We start from the raw sequence: 23,502 nt of genomic DNA, 5'->3' as shown, positions 1-23,502 counted from the left end.
GCTCTTTGCTCTCCTCACTCTCCTCCTCTGGGGATGCTACCTGGCTCAACACGATGATCCAGAATGAATGGATTCCCTGATGGAGGTCCATCCAAATAGGCATTGATATAACAATACCACACAGTTAATGGTCAAACTACATGTGTGCCTCCATTTTTTATCTATTTCTATATTATTCATTCTATATATTGTCAATCAAAACTACCACAACAAGCTGACTATAAACATTTTCTTCAGGTCCAAAGACCACTGTTGCCCTTATAACCAAATAAGTAAATAAACTAAAAAAAACAAGCTGACAGTAATTGTTCATGAATGTTGGTTAACTTTCAATGAGACAACGTATCAGAGTCCCATTAAGATATATTTTAACTTGCCAGGGAAAACCTAAAAAAAGCCAGCTTGTAGGCTAACGGATGTTTTCTCTTATAATATTTGTCTTATTAGTGCTTCATCAAGGGGATATTAATGGGTTCCCAGAACTACAGAGTATCATAACCTTTAATAATAATCTTTTTCCTAATTTTCGTAGCTTCTGCTTCCCGCCAGTTCTCCTCGCTCCCCCACTCGCGCTGATCTCTCTCCCTCTCATCATCTTCCTCACCACCAATATTAGCCACGGGTTAGAAGAAGATGGACCTGCACCTGTACTAAACATGTCGGTTATTTTGACACAAGCGGCAGCATCAGCACGAAGGGCCTGCTTTTTTCTTGCCCGCAATTGTTCTGCTCCCCCTTTTCGCTTGGCCTTCGCCATTTCTAACTCGAACTTTTTTTTTTTCCGAAAAAAAAGACAGTTTGGCTTCAACGGCCGGCTCACCTCCTGGGGGCGTGATTTAATGATGCACACCGAGCGGCCCGAAGGGGGAGGTGATTAAAGATTTGATTGGGCCGGCCCAGTGTCAATTACTAAAAACATTTAAACAGAGGGCCAATCTACCCGTCTTATGGGCCGGGACTTCAGAAAAAAAAAAAAAAATGACGTGTCGGCCCAAAAGGCACGTCGGCCCACCGGGAAAATGCCCGGTATGCCAGATGGCCAGTCCAGCCCTGGATATCATGCCATTCAAATTTACATTTTAAGAAATTGTAGTTTTTGTATTACTACCCCAAGCTTCCATAAGTGGGTCAAAAAGGACCCGCATGCATTTTCTATGGAATTTCGTTTTTTTTCAAAATTAAAAAAGAATTCAAAGATTATAAATAGTGAAAAAGTAAATATAAAATAGTGTGAACCAAAATATAATACTAACTATTATACAAGTGATTTTACTTAACCAAAATGACAAATGGCATAAAAACACACATTATTCTAATACGGGTCCTTTTAGACCCACTTATGGAAGAATGTCACTAAGGGCATCTAAGGGTTAAAGAACAAAGATTAATCCTGTAAAAATAATATGTTTACAATTTATATTTTGTAATCATTGCTGTGGTCGTTAGTTGAATGTTGTAGATGCAAAAATAGGGTTTTTATATTTTTTTTATGTATGCATAAATACTAATCTTAACCTATAATAATGCTGTAGTGTTGGAGAGAGGGAACACAGGGATATTACATACACAAAAACCACGACAGGTCAGGAAAGGGAAAACTCCAGAAGTATAATTGGGCTCATTTAATATCTGTCTGCAGCTTTCCCGTCCTGTGAGAACCACATACCTCTAAAAGTCCACTTTTCACGACATTTATCGAAAAACCACCCTGTGTTCAGCTTTGTGGAGATGCATTATCCAGCTGAAGGGTTTTTAAATAGCTTATTTAACTTCAGAAGCAGGAGAATGTTATCAACACATAAAGGGAACACTTACGTTCATCACAAACATCTGGAGATACATGGTTTTTACTGGAGGAAGAAGACGGAAAACTGAGCTAGCTAACTCAAACGAACAATGTTTGTTTATTTTGAAGTAGCAGTTGACTTATCAAAGCAGTTTGAGTCCATCTCCACGTCTTCACCCATAAACCACCAGTGGCGTTTTCTCCCGGAGGCCAAGGGAAGCCAGGCTTCCCCTGTTTTTTCGGATTGTAGTTATAATTTAAATAAAAACACTGTTTTGTTTCTGTAATTCTCCTTTCATGTGTGTTTCTGCCGGACCGTCTCTCCGTCTCTCCCCCATTCTCATTGAGTATTTTACAAAGAGTGAAACAGCGCCCCTCTAGATGTCATGGTGAAACAGTAGATTGCATTCACTGTTGCGAGAGGAGGCCAGCAGAATCTAGCTTCCCTTGGTGAAAAAAAATTGAGGGATCAACCAATCAGATGAGGCCCACGTGATGCCCCTGCCAACCTGTGATTGGTCAGGGCCATGCCAGGGGAAGCTAGCCGCCTCTAGCTTCCCTTCAGGGGCGGCTGGCGGCTGGCGATTTGATTGGACACTGCCATCCAATCACATCAACATCAATTTTAATACTGTAACTGTCATCACCGCCGTTAGAAATTATCAAGCAAATGAAGCATTATGGAGGGAGGAGATTTGGCGTACTTAATTAAGCATAACTTCACTAAACTTCCGCTATAGCAGCAACTAAAAATTAAAGCAGATGGCAGGACAACGCCCACACTCGAGCTGTGTACACAGAGGAATAAGGGATCTAATCGGACGTTCAATGAGGACAATTATGTCCGCACGGAGTGGCTAACTGGAAGCGCTAAACTTCAGCGTCTATTTTGGTGGCCATGTCTTCTTTTTGACAAGGGTTCGTGCTCCCTGAACAATCCTTGGGCAACTTCAGGATTCATCGACCTTGCCAACCTGTTACGGGCAATTGAGAGGCACGGTAAATCTAAAAATCATATAGATTGTGCTGTGAAATTAAAGCTTTTTGGACGCGTCAGGATTGCTGCACACGCTGAACAACAACAGGTTGTTTCACAAGCCACCAGGAGAGCTGATACAGCTTCTTATTGAGGATGACCTACAGCAGGGCACACTCTCCGAGGTCTCCAAGCTGCTCCAGCTCATGCTCACGATACCAGCCGCCAGCACATCAGCAGAGCGCTCCTTTTCCTGTCTAAAAAGGATCAAAACGTATCTGAGGAACACGTGTGGACAGGACAGACTTGTCAACCTAGCCACAATATCCATTGACTCTGTTGTTGTGGAGGACCTAAAGGCCGCTGGGAAGTTCTATGACATTGTTATTGACCACTTCGCTACCATGAACGACAGGAGAATGGCCTTCCTCTTCAAATAGGGTGAGTGAAATGCACACCCCTTTCTCTCTGTGCATACCTGTTGCCTGAACTGCCCGTGTAGCACTAGCTATGTGTGCAATTTCTGATGTGGTTCTGTTGGTTATTGTGCATTGCTTGCCTGGATTTAGCTGCAGGTGTTCCGTCTGAAGTAGTTGTTTTATTGCAGTTGTTTAATTAGCACAGGGTGCTGCTATCCGATAATCAGCCCCGCAGATAGCATGCCACATAGGGCCCGATCACCTGAATAGATGAGATTGTTTATATTTTTGTGTTACTTTTGGACTACGGACTGAACTAATTACAGAGACGAGGACTGTTGCTGCACTTGCCGTGTGTGTTAGTGTAACAGATGTAAATATGCAGTGGGGTTTATTTAATTTAATCTTGTATAATCACACACATTCTGTGTTTTATATTATTTCATTCTGTGTTCTTCATTTTATTGAATGTTAAATACCTGGCAAGGTCGGAGAGCTGTGCTCAGGAGTTTATTGTTGTGAGGAATTTCATTTCCTTTCTTTGTGATTTTACTTTTTGTATATATTGTGTCCCTCACGTTTCCTCTTCCCTTTTTGTAAACGTTCCAATGAGAGGAGGTCACTGAGGGAAATGTATGTAAAACTGATCATTTGATCTGTTATCAGATTCAGACATTAAACAGAGATCGTCTCAACTTTACGCTGACTCGGCGGGTCTCGTCCATTATCAACACAACGCATACTGATACTTTGATGTGAACGTAAAACTTTAAAGGTTCTCCTGATTTAGTTTGTGAATGAATGCTTCTTATTTATTAATTACCGAATCTGCACTGCGCATTGAGCGGCTGGTATTGCATTGGTGGGGGGAGGTTGGCATAAATTAATAAGAAAATGCTTAAATTAATAAGACGAGAGAGTTTCAGCTGGAGAGTGCGTGCGGACCTGTCGCTTAGATAACAGGCGTGTACAAGTCCTGCATCTGTATGATACAAATGTGTGTAAAATGTGACCGGCGCTGTAATCACTCATCTGGTTACGTTATTGACCACCCCCCCGACCCAAAAACATTGGCTTCCCCTACATTTTTCCCCACCCCACGCTACTGTAAACCACCCCCTCCCCGCCTCATCGAGCCGTCAACAGTCAACCCTAGAGGCTTCTCAATACTCAAATTTCCCCTCCTCGACTCCTCGACTCCTCGGTCCTCCGGTAGTGACCCGGAAATGAATTTCAGCGCGCCATTTTGAAGGACGTCTCATTTCTCTAAATGCACACCGAGGACCGAGGATCGAGCATCGAGGAGGCTCTCTGGAGGAGCTATAACCGAGGATACACTGATGGTTCCTCCACGGCTCCTCCGCGGATGCATTTCCGGGAACGGTGGAGGCGTGACGCACGGCCGGACTTATCTCAGCCAATGACAGCTCTGCATGCATCCCCTGGATATTATTTGAGAACCTGCTCTCATCGCAACGCGATGTTTACAGTGAGAACAGCTGTGAGGTCCTGCAGAAAGCAGAGCAGTGTGTAAAATATATATCACTCAGTATAACAGGCCTACTCTCTTTATTTGCTTTAGTTTAGTAGATATCTACAAAGAGTCCATATTTTTCTAAAACCATTTAGTGCTTCACATAATAAAATACACAACGGCTGTAGCCTGATTATGCTTTAGCAGCTGTAGGTGTGTGTGGTACAGTATGTAGGTGTGTGTTGTACAGTGTGTAGGTGTGTGTTGTACAGTGTGTAGGTGTGTGTTGTACAGTGTGTAGGTGCGTGTGTTGTACAGTGTGTTGTACAGTGTGTAGGTGCGTGTGTTGTACAGTGTGTAGGTGCGTGTGTTGTACAGTGTGTAGGTGCGTGTGTTGTACAGTGTGTAGGTGCGTGTGTTGTACAGTGTGTAGGTGTGTGTGTTGTACAGTGTGTAGGTGTGTGTTGTACAGTGCGCAGATGCCGCGGACAGACGGGTCTCAGTTGGTTTGATGTCCTTACTTTTAATACTTGCAAATACAACTTTTGGCCCGTAATTTCAATTCCCCATTTCAGCGACCAGAGAGAGGGGAGGGGGGGGGTATATCCAGTCTCTGACTGTGTTACGTTATTATGAGAGTGCTCTCATACTTTAAATTGTATATATTTATATAAATATATTTGTGTGTGTGTGTCCGCATCTGTAGCCTGTTATTGTCTCATTATACCGCACTCTCAATGAATTCAAGGTAAATATGTGGGGGAACAATGTTCAGCTGATCTAACAGAGATTATAAAATATGACAAAACACTCGACAGCTGATGCAGCTGTTGCCACGTCATAATGAACGGACGTCGCTTTAATATGACCGCTCAGAGGAGAGGAGTTCTCATTTCTTTAAACGTCTGCTGCTTCCCCTCCTCTCTCCTCGGTTCCCCTCCTCGGTCCTCCGCTCGCATCTCCTGTGGGCGGGTCTAAGTCTCGAGGAGGGGAGTCGAGGAGGGGAGTCGAGGAGGGGAAATTTGAGTATTGAGAAGCCTCTCAGGTCTCCTAAAAATTACGTTCCCACAGAACTAAACTGCATTCTCAATTACGTTTAGCTAGAAACGTATTTTCTCCCACGTTACGTTTGTTATGAACGTATCTCAAATACGTTTATTTTCTACATATCTTCTAGAAACATGTTTTCTCCCAGGTTACGTTCCTTATGAACGTATCTGAAATACGTTTATTTTCTACATATCTTTGCCATTTATTGTCTTGCTTATAATGATGATAATAGTCATTTATAAATATCATTTTAGAGCACACCTTTGAAATCGACAATCGGGCTCGATATATGGTTAAATTAAAATCAGTAGGCGAGGCTGTAATTTCGCCAGCTGTTACTCTCATGAGCGAGGCAGAACATAATAGTTTGTAACATGCCAAAAGCTGCTGTGTCGTTTATTGCACCTCAAACATTAAAACAAATCCAGAGTTACGTGTTTCTGTACTTCCTCTAAGAACAAAGGACAGTAACAGAAGAGCTCTGTGGCTTCAGGCTTGATCGCCGTTCAAATGACAGCGTTGGTTTCCCCAAAAGTGGGCGGGGCTGTAAAGTGAAGTAGATTTACTCTCATCTATTATTCAAAACCATTCTATTTATTCTAACGTATTACATGCCAGTGTTTTATGTTTTTATTTATTTGTTTTATTTTAAATCGTATAATGTCGGACTTTTTTTGTCGTCTTTGAGGAAAAGAAATGGGGTTTTCGAGATTCAAAATACTGAAATCTGTATTTTTTAAAATCTCTTCCTTCTAATTTGTTATTCTTTTCTAAATAACACACTGTTAATTACTCAACAATAGCACACAATTATCCTTGTTTTTATTTATTCGTTTAATTCTATAATCTTGGGCTTTTTAGCCGTAAATAAAGTCACCAGAAACAGACGGGACATTTCGAGATTTAGGATGGCCCAAGACACTACACTACCCATAATCCCCAGCTATCGTTTGGGACTACAGTCCCGTTGACAAACCCCGTGATGTTGCGCCAAGGTTACGCAGAGCGTCAAGCTCTTTGAAATGGAACGAAACCACGGCAGACTATTCAAAACTGGACTCGAACGCCCCACCAGAACTACACATGCTGGCTATTGTGTTTCGCAACATGTTCTCTATGGCACGTCTCTACTGGGAATTGTAGTTTTAAAAGACGTTTTTCCCAAATGTAGAAGTTGACAGTATTAAACTGTGTACAGCCCTGGAGGTTTAGGCGATAGGAAACACATTGGTGTGTACACATTTAAAACATGTAATTACTAAATGGGTGAAAAATCGCTTGTATCCATAATGGGCAGCATTAATATATACCCACACGACAGCTCATTGTTACTTTGTAATTCTACTCCACTACAATTCAGAGGTTAACCTGGTATTTTTACTCCACTACATTTAGTTTAGTTACTTTGCAGATTCTGATGAATTATGTGAAATATAAACAACCCTTAAAGCAGACTTTAGTTACACCTGAGTAAAATTCAGGGTAGGTGATTGTCAAGTGCCAACAATCAGGAGAGATATTTGATAGTTGGTGCTTGAGAAGACTAAACATTTATCTGCAGATCTTTATAAAGTATATTCATTACTCGTTATTCTCTACTAATAGTTAATTAAAAACTGTATAATGGCTATTTTGCACATCCCTTTCAAGATTTCAAGGTTTTCTAAGGTTTATTGATCTTATTCACAACTTGGGTCGCAGGTTCCTCAACAGACATCTATCAATATGTGTGTACTGTATACCTCCACCATTAAACTGTCATATTCTGCACATTTCTTATTCTATCTACATACATAAGAGTATAATTAATGTGTATAATATCATTTAAAATAAGTGTTTCAACATAGTTAACATTGCAGGAAAGCAATATTTTAGACGTTAAGTACTTTGTCAGGCTTAATATTCATCTGTAGATAGATACCCCCAGAGCTTTTTTCTTGTTTAAAAGAAGACCTTAACCTAAGTATTTTTAATGTGTTAATAAAGGTTAATTCGTTTTTCTGTTTTGCACATCCTCCTATTAATATCTTTGTACATCCAGCACTAAACTGTTTTATTGTAGAGATCACTTAGTATCTTCTTGACTTTTTATATTCTATATTTCTATCATTGACCTTCTACTTTCCCCCTATGAAAGTATGTACTCTTAATATTGTTTTGATCAAATAAGATTATTCAACAAAAATAATTCAATAACATGCTTTAACCACTAGGCGGTGCACACAAGGTACACACAGCATACTAATAATAACTTTGTATTATTAGTGTAGACACTTATGTATAACATCTGAAGATGTGTAGTTTTATTCATGTTTTTACATAATTGTACAGGATATTGCTATACTATTTCTCTTGTTTTACTTCTACACATTAATATCTGATTTGTAAAACATCACAGACAGAAAGGCATAGGCTATCCGTCATTTAATAGTAAGCTATTGAAATTGTGATTCCATAGATGTGTCTCCCATCACCCAAATCCCCTGACTATTCTCTCAACTCAGTATTTAGATTCTTATATTCAAAGAAAATCAGTAATATCTTTAAAAACTACAAGTCCTTTTCTATCAGCTGTGCACCGTTATGGTGTAAATATAACCAATATACCAATTGGATCAAATATAAAAGTCAGCCGAATTACTATTGATACTGCAAGGAGACGTATTTTGTGAAAAGAAATTGAAGGTGTTGTTTAATTGTTGATATATTTATGATCCACGTCAAGTATTCAGTTTTGGCAGCAGTTCTCCTGTTTGTCTCTCTCTATAAATAAAGAATTACGGCAGATGTGTAATATGTAATGCAGCCGAACCGTGTATTACAATGCCGTTATGTGATGACTTCCAAAGAGAAAAGCAAGCACACTCTGAATTAGGTATTATTTTATTTTTCGTTGTCGGATATCATATCTCCATATAATATCAACACCATATCCCAGCGTGCATTGCGGCTAAAACATCCAATCAACAAGCTTCAAACTGAGGATCTTGGGTAATCAGTTTAGTGGGTTTGTGGTGTGTATCGCTCAAAATGTCCCGTCTGTTTCCGGTGACTTTATTTACGGCTAAAAAGCCCAAGATTATAGAATTAAATGAATAAATAAAAACAAGGATAATTGTGTGTTATTGTTGAGTAAATAACAGTGTGTTATTTAGAAAAGAATAATAAATTAGAAGGAAAAGATTTTAAAAAATACAGATTTCAGTATTTTGAGGCTCTGAGCCCCATTTCTTTTCCTCACAGACGGAAAAAAAGTCCGACATTATACGATTTAAAATAAAAACAAATAAATAAAAGATAAAACACTGGCATGTAATTTACGTTAGAATAAATAGAATGGTTTTGAATAATAGATGAGAGTAAATCTACTTCACTTTATAGCCCCGCCCACTTTTGGGGAAACCAGCGCTGTCATTTGAACGGCGATCAAGCCTGAAGCCACAGAGATTTTCTGTTACTGTCCTTTGTTCTTAGAGGAAGTACAGAAACACGTAACTCTGGATTTGTTTTAATGTTTGAGGTGCAATAAACGACACAGCAGCTTTTTGGCATGTTACAACTATTATGTTCTGCCTCGCTCATGAGAGTAACAGCTGGCGAAATTACAGCCTCGCCTACTGATTTTAATTTAACCATATATCGAGCCCGATTGTCGATTTCAAAGGTGTGCTCTAAAATGATATTTATAAATGACTATTATCATCATTATAAGCAAGACAATAAATGGCAAAGATATGTAGAAAATAAACGTATTTCAGATACATTCATAACTAACGTAACGTGGAAGAAAATATGCTTCTAGAAGATATGTAGAAAATAAACGTATTTAAGATACGTTCATAACAAACGTAACGTGGGAGAAAATACGTTTCTAGCTAAACGTAATTGAGAATGCAGTTTAGTTCTGTGGGAACGTAATTTTTAGGAGACAGGGTTGCAACAGTTTATGAGACATGACACGCTGATGATCAGAAATAATGTTTATTACAAAGCATTACTGACAATTACAAGGAAATATTTACATTGAGCAGCTCTTCAAAAGTGATTAATTAAGTTCAAAAGTGCACACACACATTTCTCTGAGCCCTGCAAGCACTGACAAATCCTCTTTATATTATAAATGATACTTTAGATTGAATTATCTTTTATTTATGGCCGTCAAACAACAAACCTGACCTTTGTTTCAGATGTTGCGCCACCATAACTGAAAATAAAAAATAAATGAATCAAGGATTTTTCATTATGATTGAATCAAAACACAATAATTATGTGTGTAAGCATATTCAGTACAGTATAGGCAGCGAGCGTATATCCCAATAATCTCCAACATGATCTTGTGTTGGGTTGTAAATGCAATCTCGAAAGCAACAGCAGGGGTTTTATGGTTCATACTTTATTGATTTAAGAGTTTGTTTATCAGGCATTTTATTGCTCGTCAGTGTCATCCACCTCTGGAGCAATATAACCTCTGCGCTGAACACAGACACAGACACACACTGCATCCCACTGGATCTGACTGCATCAGTGGAGTGGAGGTTTAACTAACTGCATGTATATAAACACTAACCTGAACTAATGAATCAAGCCCTTAATCAAACTGTCCAAGTGCTGCTGAGGTCCTGCAGGCTTTTGTTCCTCTTAAGAATTAATGGGCCACGTGTAATCTACACCTGCAGGCAGTCTACCTGACACCAGGTCGCTCAGAAAGGGATGATCGCACCATTTCCTTAAAGGAGCGGGACGCTGTAAACTCTGTTCAGGTACATGGCAATCACCATGGTAACAACAGAGCGCTCTCATCGGTCTAACCTGATACTGTCAGCTATACTTTCAGCTAAATGCTTATGTTACCTTGCCAACATCTTAATAAGTGTTCGATGCATCATATAGCCACTTGTAGGGATGAATACAGACGTATTGAATTACATATTTGAATGAAACATGTTGTTAGCATTAGCTACTAAGTCAGAGGAAAACAATCATGATTCAAGCTAAATGCTAACATTAGCTCAACCTGCAGATTGAGTAGCTAAGGCGTTAACATTGAATGCAAATTATTGTTTTTATTTTTATTTAACAGTTTCTTCTCCATAAACAGCATCAGTTGAAAATTGTTCAACTCAAAGTTGTTGACCAAACGTGCGCCGTCTGTTAATATCAATGCTTTTCAGTTCTTTTGCATCTTTGCGTTGACTTTAATGCATTTTCAGTCAAAAAACTTCAGTTTATGATCAGTCTGAACTTTAGATCTAAAGCTCTTCATCATTTTCAGATTACGTTGCAGTGTTTACTTTAATGACTTTTGTTTCTGTTGCATTATATAATAAAAGAACATGCTTGAAAATGTTGCTTTAACCTGCTTAATTTGCAAAGATTTAGACCCTTTCTACACACTTTCAGAAAGGGAATAAAGAAGGATAACTCTTATTTAAAAAAAAAAAAAAAACTAAACAATTCAGCATTTTGAGTAATTGTTGATTGAAAAAACACACACTTTTTGGTCCATAAAAAAGACCCTTAATAAGTGGACAAGTCAATACGACAAGTTGTATTGAAATGAGGATTATGCATCTCATACGGTATGTCTTTCAAAAGTCTGTAGGCAGAGCCATGCTGGATCCATCCCGGCAGATCAGCAGAGAGGAAACAGTTCTTTTCTATGAGACAGAAACCCACCTTCCCATTTCTCCGCTGCCCGAGGAAAAGCTCTCTTAAAGTTTCAGGTGCGAGGAACGATTCTGTCGATGCTCTGCTGGATATCAGCCATCTTCTTCAGCACCTGGTTGACTTTGGCTTCATCAAACTCCAGACACACGAACTCTGAGTCCTGAGAGAGGCAGACGACCTTTCAGTAAAACACCTGATACAACTCAGAGTGCAGACATTGAATTTCACTCAGATTTGTGGCACTTTTTCCCCCAATAAATAATAGAAATGGCTTTTATATACACAAGCATGTATAACAATAGAGGAAACCACATTATATAAATAGCACCAATGACATATATAAAGATGTATTTAAAATTGAATGGATTAATGACAACACCAAAATCTCAAATATCTAGATTTTTGGAAAATATTGTACAGCTATAAAAAAATAAACAATTAACACTGAATTTTTGCCTGATAATTATCACACTTTTAAATGTTCTTCAGTATCAAAGTGATCCAGGGATAGCTCTCTTTGCATCTGTGTTTACAATGCAAATAGGAGCTGCTAATATTGCTCATACTATACATACTTTATTAATACTTGGCATATTTAAAAAAAATGTAAATGGTACTTTCCAGATATTGTAGTTACAACAAATAAATAAATATCAAAGTAAGACATAGTACTTTTTTCATGTTCGACTAACATGTCTTGGACAGTGCTAATTACACGTATTTCTTAATACACAGATATTACACGTATTTCTTAATACACAGATATTTAAAACATGTGTACATATGGATGAACAAAGCTGGTGTCTGCAGGGTCCCACAGACTCGGACTATCTTCTCTGTACAACACGACCCCCTTCTGACTGACCTGCACTGTGTTCATCACATGATACTGAAACATGGATGAAGCCCGCTACAGCTATAGTGTGAGTGACTCCCATCTGCCCCCATCTTTGTCTTCCTTTATTGTTCTCGTACCGCAATGATCCCCCTGCTGGTTTCTATTGTCTGTGTCTCTGAGCACAGAGCATGAGATATTACTGTGAACATAAGCAATACTCTAATATATAAACAATGGTGGTAAAATGTTTTTGCAAACTTTATTAAGATTCAAGTTGACATGTATTCATGATTAAATAAAAAGGTGTCTCAACGCTGCAAATGCAAATTAGAAATCGAAGCTCTGGCAGAGTTTTTTTTTACCTATAAGATAAGTAATAATAGTTCATACTTTTAATATAATAAGGACTGCAACTTATGATTGTTTCTTTTATCAATTCACCTTGTGTCTTAATTATTTTGTCTACCAATTAAAAGTCAGTCTTAAATTGACAGAAAATAGGGGAAAAAGCAAAAAACTACCACCTAAAATCCCTACAGCTGTATCTATTTAAAATATAAAATACAGACAAATACTAAATCCTCACTTAACAGTCTTAAAATCATGCATGTATTTACTGTAGCTAAGAGTGTAGGAAGTCTAAAATAATAATAAAACAGTAATTAATAATCTTGAATGAGAGAGTTTGAAAAAAGTTGCCTGAAAACATTTTGCATAAATTATTAAATTCAAAATAGTTTATTATTATTTTTCAGTTTTTTTACTAAAAGTTTCATCAGATCATATTTTTAGGGAACAAAATAATGAACCTAATAAATAAATCAACAGAAACATTTTGGCCTTGTTTCCAAAGTCTGAACTTCCTCCACACGGATGAAGGGCATCGTCTCATCCGGCTCCACTGGGATTTAAGAGTTTAAGGGCACCTTGATGTTTAACGTGACTCTCTCCACCTACTTCTGCAGCCTTCAGGACTCTCTGGGCTAAATGTAGACATGATTGAATAGTAGTAAAGTATAATACAGTAGAGTGAAGCTCCGGTCTGCTTTCTCTGAGCTGTGGGAGCTGCACATTGGGTCAAAGAGAATGGGAACAAGACTCCTAAAGCACAAAGTGTCATCAACATCACACACTACCTTCACTTTCAGAATAAAGAACCCAAGTAACTGAACTTATAAATAAACTAACCCAAACCTTAACCTTAATCATAATCTTAGTCTAATATTTTAGAATAAAGAACCCAAGTAACTGAACTCCAGACACATGTTTTGGTCCATTTTCCAGATTTACCTACTAAAATATTACAATCCATATTCTATAACACATAGGTGTGAGCAAGCTCTCTGATTGGTCAATAGGCGTGTTTGATTCCACGATCAAACAACGGTCAAATAGAACGTGCCTTTTCACAACAAGTCAGTATCCCTCCGCGTCTGAGAAAAACGGTATACCGTTGGGTCGAAAAGCAAACTGCCTGCAGTTTGTACTCCAAACAAGTTTGTCCAAACAGTTTGTACTCCAGTACAGGCGTACGGACCTCGGCGCAAGCACCTCGGTCCTGCCGCAGTACTGTCGTACCAATAATGACGTTCAAGAACGGCCTCTCGTGTATGATTGCTTAATTCAAGAACACCATAAAAAGTGACATTCATCCATCCCAACATTTGGTGCAGTGACGTGTTATTGAAGGAAGTCAGCGCTCCGTTGAAGAATCGCCAATGGGATTATTCCATTGGATTAAAAAAATAATGTTAGACAATAAACAAACGACGGTCATGACTTCACATCACCACCGCTAAGCTAAAGGAGGCTAGTGTTCAACTCAATGACGTTTTGTAAGCTTCAAAATTCACCAGTGAGGTTTTTACTGACGCGTTTTATGTTACGTGAAATCTTCCGTTTGTGATAACCATAGGGATGAGAATCTGATCGATAGAGATACCAGTACTGCGTATTGTTAATGATATTTATCAATTCTCCTATTGATACAGTACTTTAACACAAAAATACATTACATAAAAAGATCCCTTACAGCTGTTATATTTATTCTTTGTATGTAACTATAGACTATAGGTAGTTGTTATTGGTAGTTGTTATTGGTCTTAAGGAACTTTTCATTACAAAAATTAAAATCAATCTTCACTTTGTCAGGATTCTTACCATGATAAGAAATACAATATACCATGATAGTGGATTTTGTCCATATCATACACACAGTTTTTATTTTTCCTGAATATAATCCAACTTAATAAAATATACAGAGCAGCAGCAACTGTGAGGAGCCGCAGGAAGTCATGCTAGTATTTGGGAAAGCAGGTCAGGTTTCACTTTCCATCATCCCAATATTGATATGTCAACATCAGCTGCCTCAAGTGCCCTCACTTAATAAAAGTGAAACCCTCAAGGTCTGCAGTTCTCCCTAAAACTAGAATACGACGAGTACAGATGGCTGGAGGAAAATGGTTTCCCTAAAGTGTGTAAAATAGTAAAAAGAAAAAGTCAACCCACAGGCTGGAAGCGTCACTGCCAAGAGTAGAAATGTCACCACAGCAGGTATGGTTATTTTTGCTATGTGTCATCACTGCAGGTAGTCTGGTTATTGCTGCAGGTAGAAGCATTGTTCCCGAGACCCACAGCAGAAGATTTAGAAACAAACCCAGTGACAAACAGGATGAACTGTGCCGACATCATATCTGCCCTATGATGGAAGCATGCTTAAATGTCAATGCTGTACACACACACAAATATTCTCTTTCATCTATTTAGGACATCTGGCCTCGGCGTCCATCGCAGAGTCATTTCCCCTCATCCTTTCAGACAAATAAATCAGTCCAATCAACCGTCTACAATTTAGTCCTGCTGTTCAACACATCAGACAATTTCAGACATCTCATAGTAGTTATGGACTCTGACCACATTTTTAAAACCCACAACAAAGGAATTACAAAATCAGCATTTGACCGCACCTAAAAACATATTTGGACTGAAAACACTCACCGTCTAGAGCAGGGGTGCCCACACTTTTTCAGCTTGGGAGCTACTTTTAAAATGACCAAGTCAAAGTGATCTACCTACAGGGCTGCCCCTGCCCAAAGTCATGTGGTGAGGCCCTGTGTGTCGCGAGCGGGGGGGGGGGGGGCTAGTGGACTGCGAGCACCGGAACCTCGAAGCGGCGGAGAAACTGTGGCGTGATTACACTTATAGTGCCTCATTTGGGCTTCAGATGAGGAGGTGAGGCCCCCCTCATTTCTTTAGTAGAATCGTATAAATTGGAAGGCTAAATAGGTAATCAGCTCGCCGGTGATTTGCAGCTGGCGCAGTTGACCGTGCATGCGTGGTGAACTGCGTGTTAGAAAATATGAGATCTCAGACTGGCTTACCTGTATGTCAATCAACTGGCGAATGCCATAGAAAGGACGGATGACAGGCTAACCTTTTGCGATCTACCCACACTACCTTCGCGCTCGACCGGTCGTAACGTATTGGGCACCCCTGGTCTAGAGAAACTGGTCCATGTCTTTGTTCTTAGCTGTATTACTGCAACAGTGTCTTTCAATTTCTCTGTAAGAAATCCGTTGGCAACTCATCCAGAACGCTTCCGCCAATTCAAGGCTTTTATTGTCATGTCCACATTAGCTACAGTGTAGATATGGCAATGAAAAAAACGTAGGTCACAGGCTCCTCCAACAGAGCAACATGAATATATATAGGAGACAAAACAAATAGAACAGATAAAATAGTGCAAGAGAATGTTTTGAGATGTGCAAGCTATATTGTATAGTAGAGTGGGCGTGATTGGATTAGATGTTGCGGACAAAGTTAAAAGCACACAACGAAATGTAAACAAACACTGAAATAAAACAGGGGAAAAAGGCAGAGTTGGAGAGGAGCCAAAGACACGGCAGCCCTCATCACCAACGCCTTCTTTGTCCTCACCACAACTAAAATAATTGAGCACCCGCCCCATCGCCCCAGTTCTCACCGCTCTGCACTGGCTTAAAATAACAACCTCAAAATCTTCCCCTGAGCTCTCAGATCATGGAGAACAGGTTTACTCATCGTCCGCAGGGTCATCACCAAATACGCAGAGGCAGCTTTTAGCTTTCATGCTCCACAGATCTGTAACAAACCTTCTGAACATCTGACGTCTACCTCAAGCCTGAGTTCTTATAAATCAAGGCTGAAAACCTTTCTCCTTACCGCTGCTTTTCCAGAAGTCTTCCAACTATGTTTTTATCATTGCACTTCGGCACTTCTTGTTGCATCATCTGTATTTACAATGTCTATTTTTAACTACCGTACTTTTCGGACTATAAGCCGCGACTTTTTTCCCCATTTTTTGTGTACAGCTAACGGCCACTAGGGAACCTCCTAAATCTATGGATTCTACAGGTAAAATTAACCACCCTTAACACTATGGGCTCTAGGACCGGTCCGCGCCCGCCACCTCTAAGCGCGGCCTCCAGCAGGAAAAGCTGGAGGCCGGAAAAGAGTGAGACAGGTAGCGCGCCAAAGTAAAAGTGGAACCGAGAGACAGAACGAGAGCAAGGCAGACGGACAATTTAGCTGCTGCGGCTTATATGCAGGTGCGCTTTATAGTCCGAAAAGTACGGTATACTTTACTACTTTCTATCTTCATTTCATTTCAAACCTTTATTCAACCAGATAGGTCCCTTGAGATCATAGATTCAAGGGAGACCTGCATATCTCTTCTATGAATTGTATTTTTGTTCAACTTATTTTATTTTGTATTATTATGTGTTAATGCCTGTGTAAAGCACTTTGATTTGCTTTTGTGTCTGAAATAAGCTTTATAAATAAACTAACCCAAACGTTAACCTTAATCTTAGTCTAATATGTTGGTGTGTTGGCAGCACTGTTTTCCTGGTCGTGAGTATTTTGGGACCATCCACTACGATGGGATTAATACAGTGTTTCTCAAACCAAGGACCACTTAACCAATAAAAAAACACTCGCGGACCACCTAACTCCACAAATATAAAAAAACACATCGTTTTTATAGAACAGATTACAAATCGCCTGAAAATGGTACAAACAGGTGGCAACATGTGTGATGAAGGTGTTGCGCTGGGCTATATCATGCAATCATGATTGGGCATTTACGTGGCAGTGGGGTGTAATATAAGACGCTTTTCTTCAGGATATCTCGACCTCTGCTGCTAAAGTGTATTATTCTAGTCTATCTACGGCACATGTGTCAAACTCGAGGCCCGGGGGCCAAATCAGGCCCTTGGTGGATTTAATTTCGGCCTGCAGGATAATTTCTAATTACTATTAGATCTGGCCCGCCGGTATATTGCTCTCACACCTTCACTCCATCCTGAGGGTCTCCTCCGCTCAGAGCCTGAGCCCAATCATGGATGAACTTGCACCCGAGATGAGAGGCCAAGTATCTGAACTAGCATCACAGAGCAGCACTGAGTTTACATGTTTCCTTCTGCACTTTCTCTCACGACAACAGGTCTCTTTGAGGGAAATAGTTTTTTTGAAGCTGTTGTTGGCCTGTGGGAAAATGGAATCATAAGAAATGACTCAGAAAAGCTGCAGATAGAGCCATAAGAAATGAATGCAACTGATTATTTAATGTTTAATGTTTTTATAGGCAATAATTTAAGCTTTGTTAGTTCCAGGTTTAATATGTGCAATAAGTTCATTTCAATAAGTTCTGCAATAAACATTGAACCAGTCCGGCCCTCGACTAGGACCCTTTTTTTATTTTGGCCCACTGTGTATTTGAGTTTGACCCCCCTGCTCTACGGCGAGTCCCTCGACTTCATGTGATGTGATAAAGGCTGCATAGAGAGGAGAACGTGATGAGGTCAATAAACACAGACTTTTGCACTGTTAACTTATTTGCATTAATGTCACAAAAGGTACTTCCATTATTAACAACCTGGACAGAAAGGTGGGGCGTGTTTGTGGCCAGCAAGTTTTTCCACTTTGTTGGCCAATGTGCCAGCTTCATTTCACTATGTCACTTCAAAATACTTTAAATGATGAGTCAGTGCCACGCAGTGTGCTGCAGACGTGCGTTGAAGCACATGCTCTGCTTTAGCCCTCCCAGGTCTCTTGGATCAAAGTCAACAGATTGTTTGATGTGCTTGTGTTTGAATTCCTGAAATAATGTCTGTGGTTGGCACAAGCTGAAGAGATGTTTGTGTTTCAACGACTTCAAATGCAGCAGTAAATACACCATTGTTAAGCTGCAAACGGCAGTTGCATACAAGTGTCGAAATGAGAATAGTAAACGTCATCACGCCTAACATTAGGGGCGACTGTGACTGCGAGGGAGTGCGGTCGTCTTTCAACCAGAAGGTTGTGGGTTCGATCCCAGCCCAGCCAACATGTCGATGTATCCTTGGGCAAGATACTTAACCCTGAGTTGCTCCCAATGGCATGGCTGACGGGGTATGAATGTACACCGTGTGTGTGAATGTTAGGTCCTATAGCAGGGGTGTCAAACTCAAGGCCCGGGGGCCACATTCGGCCCACGACTTCATTTTATGTGGCCCCACAAGAGCTTGCAAAGAATATAATATGTTTATTATACGGTTACATGCTACAGAAGCACGTTGCCCATAAACTACATGTCCCACAATGCATCTCAAATATGACTTTTTTTCTTAGAATTTGCCTTTTTTCCTTCAAAATATGCATTTTCTTCATAGAATTCCTTTTTCTCAGAATTAGATTTTTATTTCAAAATGTCACTTCTGTTTCTTTTTTCTCCAGAATTTGGCTTTTCTTTTAAAATCATTTTGGGACATACGCACTGAAAAGACTTGCAATCTTTTGCCCTAGACTTCTGCTTTCAGACGTAGTTATTACCCAATCCGATGATAATCCAATGCAGAGGCAATGATGTAATATAATACATTATTTTATATATATGATATATTTATATAGTCTTAAAGTTACAACCGGCCCTTTGAGTGCAACCATAATGCTGATGTGGCCCGCGATGAAATTGAGTTTGACACTGCTCTGCATGAATGGGTGTGAATGGGTGAATGACATGTAGTATGTAAAGCGCTTTGAAGGGTCTTAAAGATTGGATAAAGCGCTACATAAGTACAGTCCATTTACCAGTCCATTAGCCACCTTTAGCTTAGCGGTGTTGTTGTGAAGTCATGTGACCGTGAAGTATTTCCTTCGTAGCCTAACATTACCTTTTTACCTCTGGAGATTTCATTAAGTGGTGTTAATATGTAAAGATTATCCCACTGGTGTGAGTATCATAAACTTAAGTTTGCTACAGAGATTATTTTCTGCAATATTCTGAAATCCAGTGGAAAAGTCCATTTCTTTTTGAGGCAGCACTGGCAACTTCTGGGTCAGCCTACAAAAATGCATCACCACTGCACAACTGAGCCACTTTAACGGGAATGATCAGTGACCGTCCTCTTAGGGTGCATCCCGTTCTCTTTATCCAACCATGATGAGAAGTGTCCAGCGTTCCAAACTCTACTTATTTACCGTTATAAGTGACCCAATCCTTGTACTCGGTGCATTTCACCATTATTAAGCATTGGAATGCAGTAATGCACTCAAAATATCAAGTGTAAGGGCAGGGAAGAGCTGGCTTTTATCGTGGCCGGAGGACTTTGACACGGCCAACATGAAGGAAGTCCACTGCAATTTCAGCTGCCCCACACATGGTCCATGTGTATTCCCCTTTCCAACATGGATCTAAAGTTTGGCAAATCAGCTCAAATTCCTACTGTGTTTCTTCTTGTACTATTTGTATTTGTTTTGTGTCTTATATATATTTATGTAACATTGTTGGAGGAGCCTGGGGCTTAAAGGTCTCCTATCATGCTATTTTTAGGCATACGGTATATTATGAGTCTCGGATATATACAAATATATAAAAACATGTCGATGATGTGTTTTGCTCAAAATACCAAACAGATCATGCATTTTAGAAATCCCTCATACCCCTCTATTTCAGCCCCGTTAGAGAAACGCTGATTGTGGAAAAAATTGGAGGGGGAGCTTGTGCCTGCTCAGAATTACCCGGCAGATACAGTTACATTCTGCCGTGATTAAATGCCATCATGTTCCAAACCACATCAAGGATTATTTCTGAAACAGTACGGAGCTCAAAGGCTTTCTCTCTCGCCGGTTTACCAAAGGTGAGTTCCTTTTTATTTCCTGCTTTTTTGCACATACTCTCTCCAGTACAGGTTAGCTCTGAGTGTTAGCGATGCTAATGTAAACACATAAGAGATTGTTTCTGATAGCAACTTTCTGATAGGACCGTGGGTACTTCTTTCCCATATGTCATATCGGACGCAAATCTGGATCAGCTCCGTTGTACCCCCGTTTTTAGAGATTTGGATACGGAGGAAAAGAGAGAGGGTTTTATTTTCTGACACGTGAGTTCCCCGACACACCGGGGACACATATTTATGTATAAAAGACATCAAAAGTGCATTTTGCTGGTAGGTCCCCTTTAAGATTGTAATGTGCCATAACTACACTGTAGCTTACTCTGCATCTGACAATAAGAGAATCTTGAATGTTGACTCCGTACGGCAAATTGAGACGGAGCATAAGAGACATGTGAAGGCTTCTCTTCAGAGGCTCACATGTCCGGCTCGGCCTCAGCTCCAGCTCTCCCATGAGGGCCACGTGGCCGCTGTGGGCTGCGTCCCCCCCGGCCTGCCGGAAGTGTGGAGGTCCACCCTCCAGGAGAGGCCCCTGAGACCCGGGCTACTCCACGCGGCTCTGAGGGACAGCAGGACTCTACCCCTCACCCCCGCACCGCTAGGCTCTTCCAGAAGCGAAGGAGAGGGCGGCGGCCCTGCTCCCACCCAGCCCCCACGCTGCCCTGCCTCTTCGTCCTGCGCTGTGAGGAAGGCCTCCAAGCTGGGAGGGGTCCATGTCTGCTGTGGCAATCGACTGTCAAGTCAAAGTCAACTCTATTGTCAATCTTTCAGTTTGTGTGTACAGACATAGAGATCGAAATACCGTTTCCCACAATACTGAATACAACAATTCAAATATGTATATTTGTACATTTTACATTGATATTCTATTTAATTTTGAATAATCCTTTCTTACACAATAATATCCTGCATTATATTTGTTACTGGAAATTTGTATTTACACTGGTATATTTTCCGCATGTATATGTGTGTGTATATATATATATATTTATTTTTTATTCTTTAACTTGTAATGCTATTTCATTTCTATTTCTGAAATATTTTAGACAGTTTATTTCTTGTGTCTTAATTTCTCTTAAGTACATTGCCTTGTGTTTTTGATGCTGCAACGCAAACATGTCCCAAATTGGGGTCAATAAAGTACCTATCTATCTGTCTATCCATATATCTATCCATCTATTCACAATCAACATTTATACATACGCACATATTAAGACATAAATAAAAGCGCAACAATCAATATATACAAAATAACAGTAACTTCAATATCTTTGGGAAATGTACATCAGTGCAAGATTTTCCATAGCAGCGTAAAAGGTGTCTGGTGCTGTATTTGAGCGTCTGAGTGTGTGTGGGGTGTTATAGTCCAGTGGGTGAGGGTGACTGAGAGATGGATGAAAAGAAGAGGAAGAGGAGGATCAGGTGAAGGTGCTTTACAAAGCTGGAGTTCAAACAGTGGCCGTTTCTCAATGTCGAGTACATGCTCCAGAGCCACTATTTCAAGTATACTACGTCATCGAGTGGCGCTGAATGCTGGGCATTTAACATGCATTGAAACAGTCCTTCGGCGCCACTCGATGATGTAGTATACTTGAAATAGTGGCTCTGCAGCAGGTTTACTCGACATTGAGAAACGGCCAATGTGTCAGGGTGGGGGGTTATCAGGTCCCAAATGCAGAATGAGGAGAAGGGGTACAAAGTGTAACAAAAAGCTAGCTTTATTTAAAGCGGTAACCGGTAGTCCATAATGTGTTTCCAGTAATGTGTCCTAATCGTGACAACAGTAAATATCTTATTCCTAAATGTTATACAGAATTTGAAAGTATCTTTTTATTTGCACTTAACTTGTGTTATGAATTGATTGTTGTAAAATATTGTAAAGTTGTTTTCTTGGCTTTCCTTTATCTCATTCTGTGGTTATAGTGTATGTTAGTGCTGCCCCCTGCTGTCTAAAGGTGAGACACACAGACAAAGACGAACGTATGTAAACATCTCAGCTTTAATACGTTTTACCCATCACCATTTACAGTTAAGACATTATAATCAGGATTCAAATACACTAGTTATTATATAAAATCTACCTGTTGGATCAGCTTTACTTCAGATCATCTTCACATTAAACTATTGTGATACTCTGTTCTTTCTTTAGCACATTAACATTACCTTGCACTGCCCTCATTCTCAGTACCGGTACTTCCTTAAGTATTTTTTGCACAATAGCTTGCATAGTAATAAACGGACATTTCACATATTCTTTCTAATGTGTTGTAAATATAAACCTCAAATTTGAAGTAGGCTAAATGCATGTATTTACATTCCCTTTTTCTGCTTACTGCTCACACTAAATGTATAAACTGTTAAGTATATATTTGTAGTTAAATATATATATATAAATAACGCTAATTTATGTGCACACAGAAAAATAAAACATTATATTGTGGCTGATATTTCTGCAGTATGCTACATTCAGGATGGAGTTTTGTCTGCATTACCTTAATGAGGGCTTTCATCTTTTCATGGAGAGCCTTGAACTCCTCCTGCGACAGCTCGGGATACAACTCATCTTTCAGCAGCTCCTCTGTGATTTCGCTGTTGCTATAATACACTTTTTGAGCTATTCCATTCAACAGTCCGCTCAAAGATTTCGATGCCTCTACATCCGCCATGTTTGCTTGTCAGTGGTCACATGAAGCAGGGGTGGGTCATAATCACGTGAAGTCTGGCACAACATGGCATTGTGGGAGTTGTAGTTTTACAGTGCTTGAAACGTTTAATTGTTTTTTCTTTCTTTTTTTCCACAAGGGCTTCAGGTATTATTCAGATAACGGTATAATATATATATATATATAATATAATATATATTTATAAATATATATATATATATTATATTAACAGTACACGTGAAGGCATTTTTAGATTCGATTGGCCATTCTAACCAGCTACACTTTTACATTTCCACCTAAATTAAACGAGTTAATTAAGAAGAACAGAATACATATTCATATGCTTTACTTATGATTACCAAAACATTATTATCTTACATTAAAGTACAAAAGTATTATCAGCAAAATGTACTTTAAGTATAACAAGTCAAAGTAAT

At 39.6% G+C, this 23,502-nt stretch overlaps 1 protein-coding gene across 1 annotated transcript; it reads right to left on the bottom strand.

Moving 5' to 3' along the window:
- Nucleotides 1–9,670: 9,670 nt before the first annotated feature.
- Nucleotides 9,671–23,078, bottom strand: commd1 (copper metabolism (Murr1) domain containing 1). Its single transcript, XM_034078335.1, is given in 8 exon segments — nucleotides 9,671–11,532; nucleotides 20,823–20,837; nucleotides 20,839–20,898; nucleotides 20,901–20,990; nucleotides 20,993–21,076; nucleotides 21,078–21,101; nucleotides 21,103–21,135; nucleotides 22,895–23,078. Coding segments are annotated over 8 exon segments (588 nt in total). The 5' UTR covers nucleotides 23,069–23,078; the 3' UTR covers nucleotides 9,671–11,424.
- Nucleotides 23,079–23,502: the final 424 nt, after the last annotated feature.

Source organism: Pseudochaenichthys georgianus, unplaced genomic scaffold (assembly GCF_902827115.2).
Source record: "Pseudochaenichthys georgianus unplaced genomic scaffold, fPseGeo1.2 scaffold_412_arrow_ctg1, whole genome shotgun sequence".
NCBI lineage: Eukaryota > Metazoa > Chordata > Actinopteri > Perciformes > Channichthyidae > Pseudochaenichthys > Pseudochaenichthys georgianus.
This window is presented reverse-complemented; position numbering and strand designations above follow the sequence as displayed.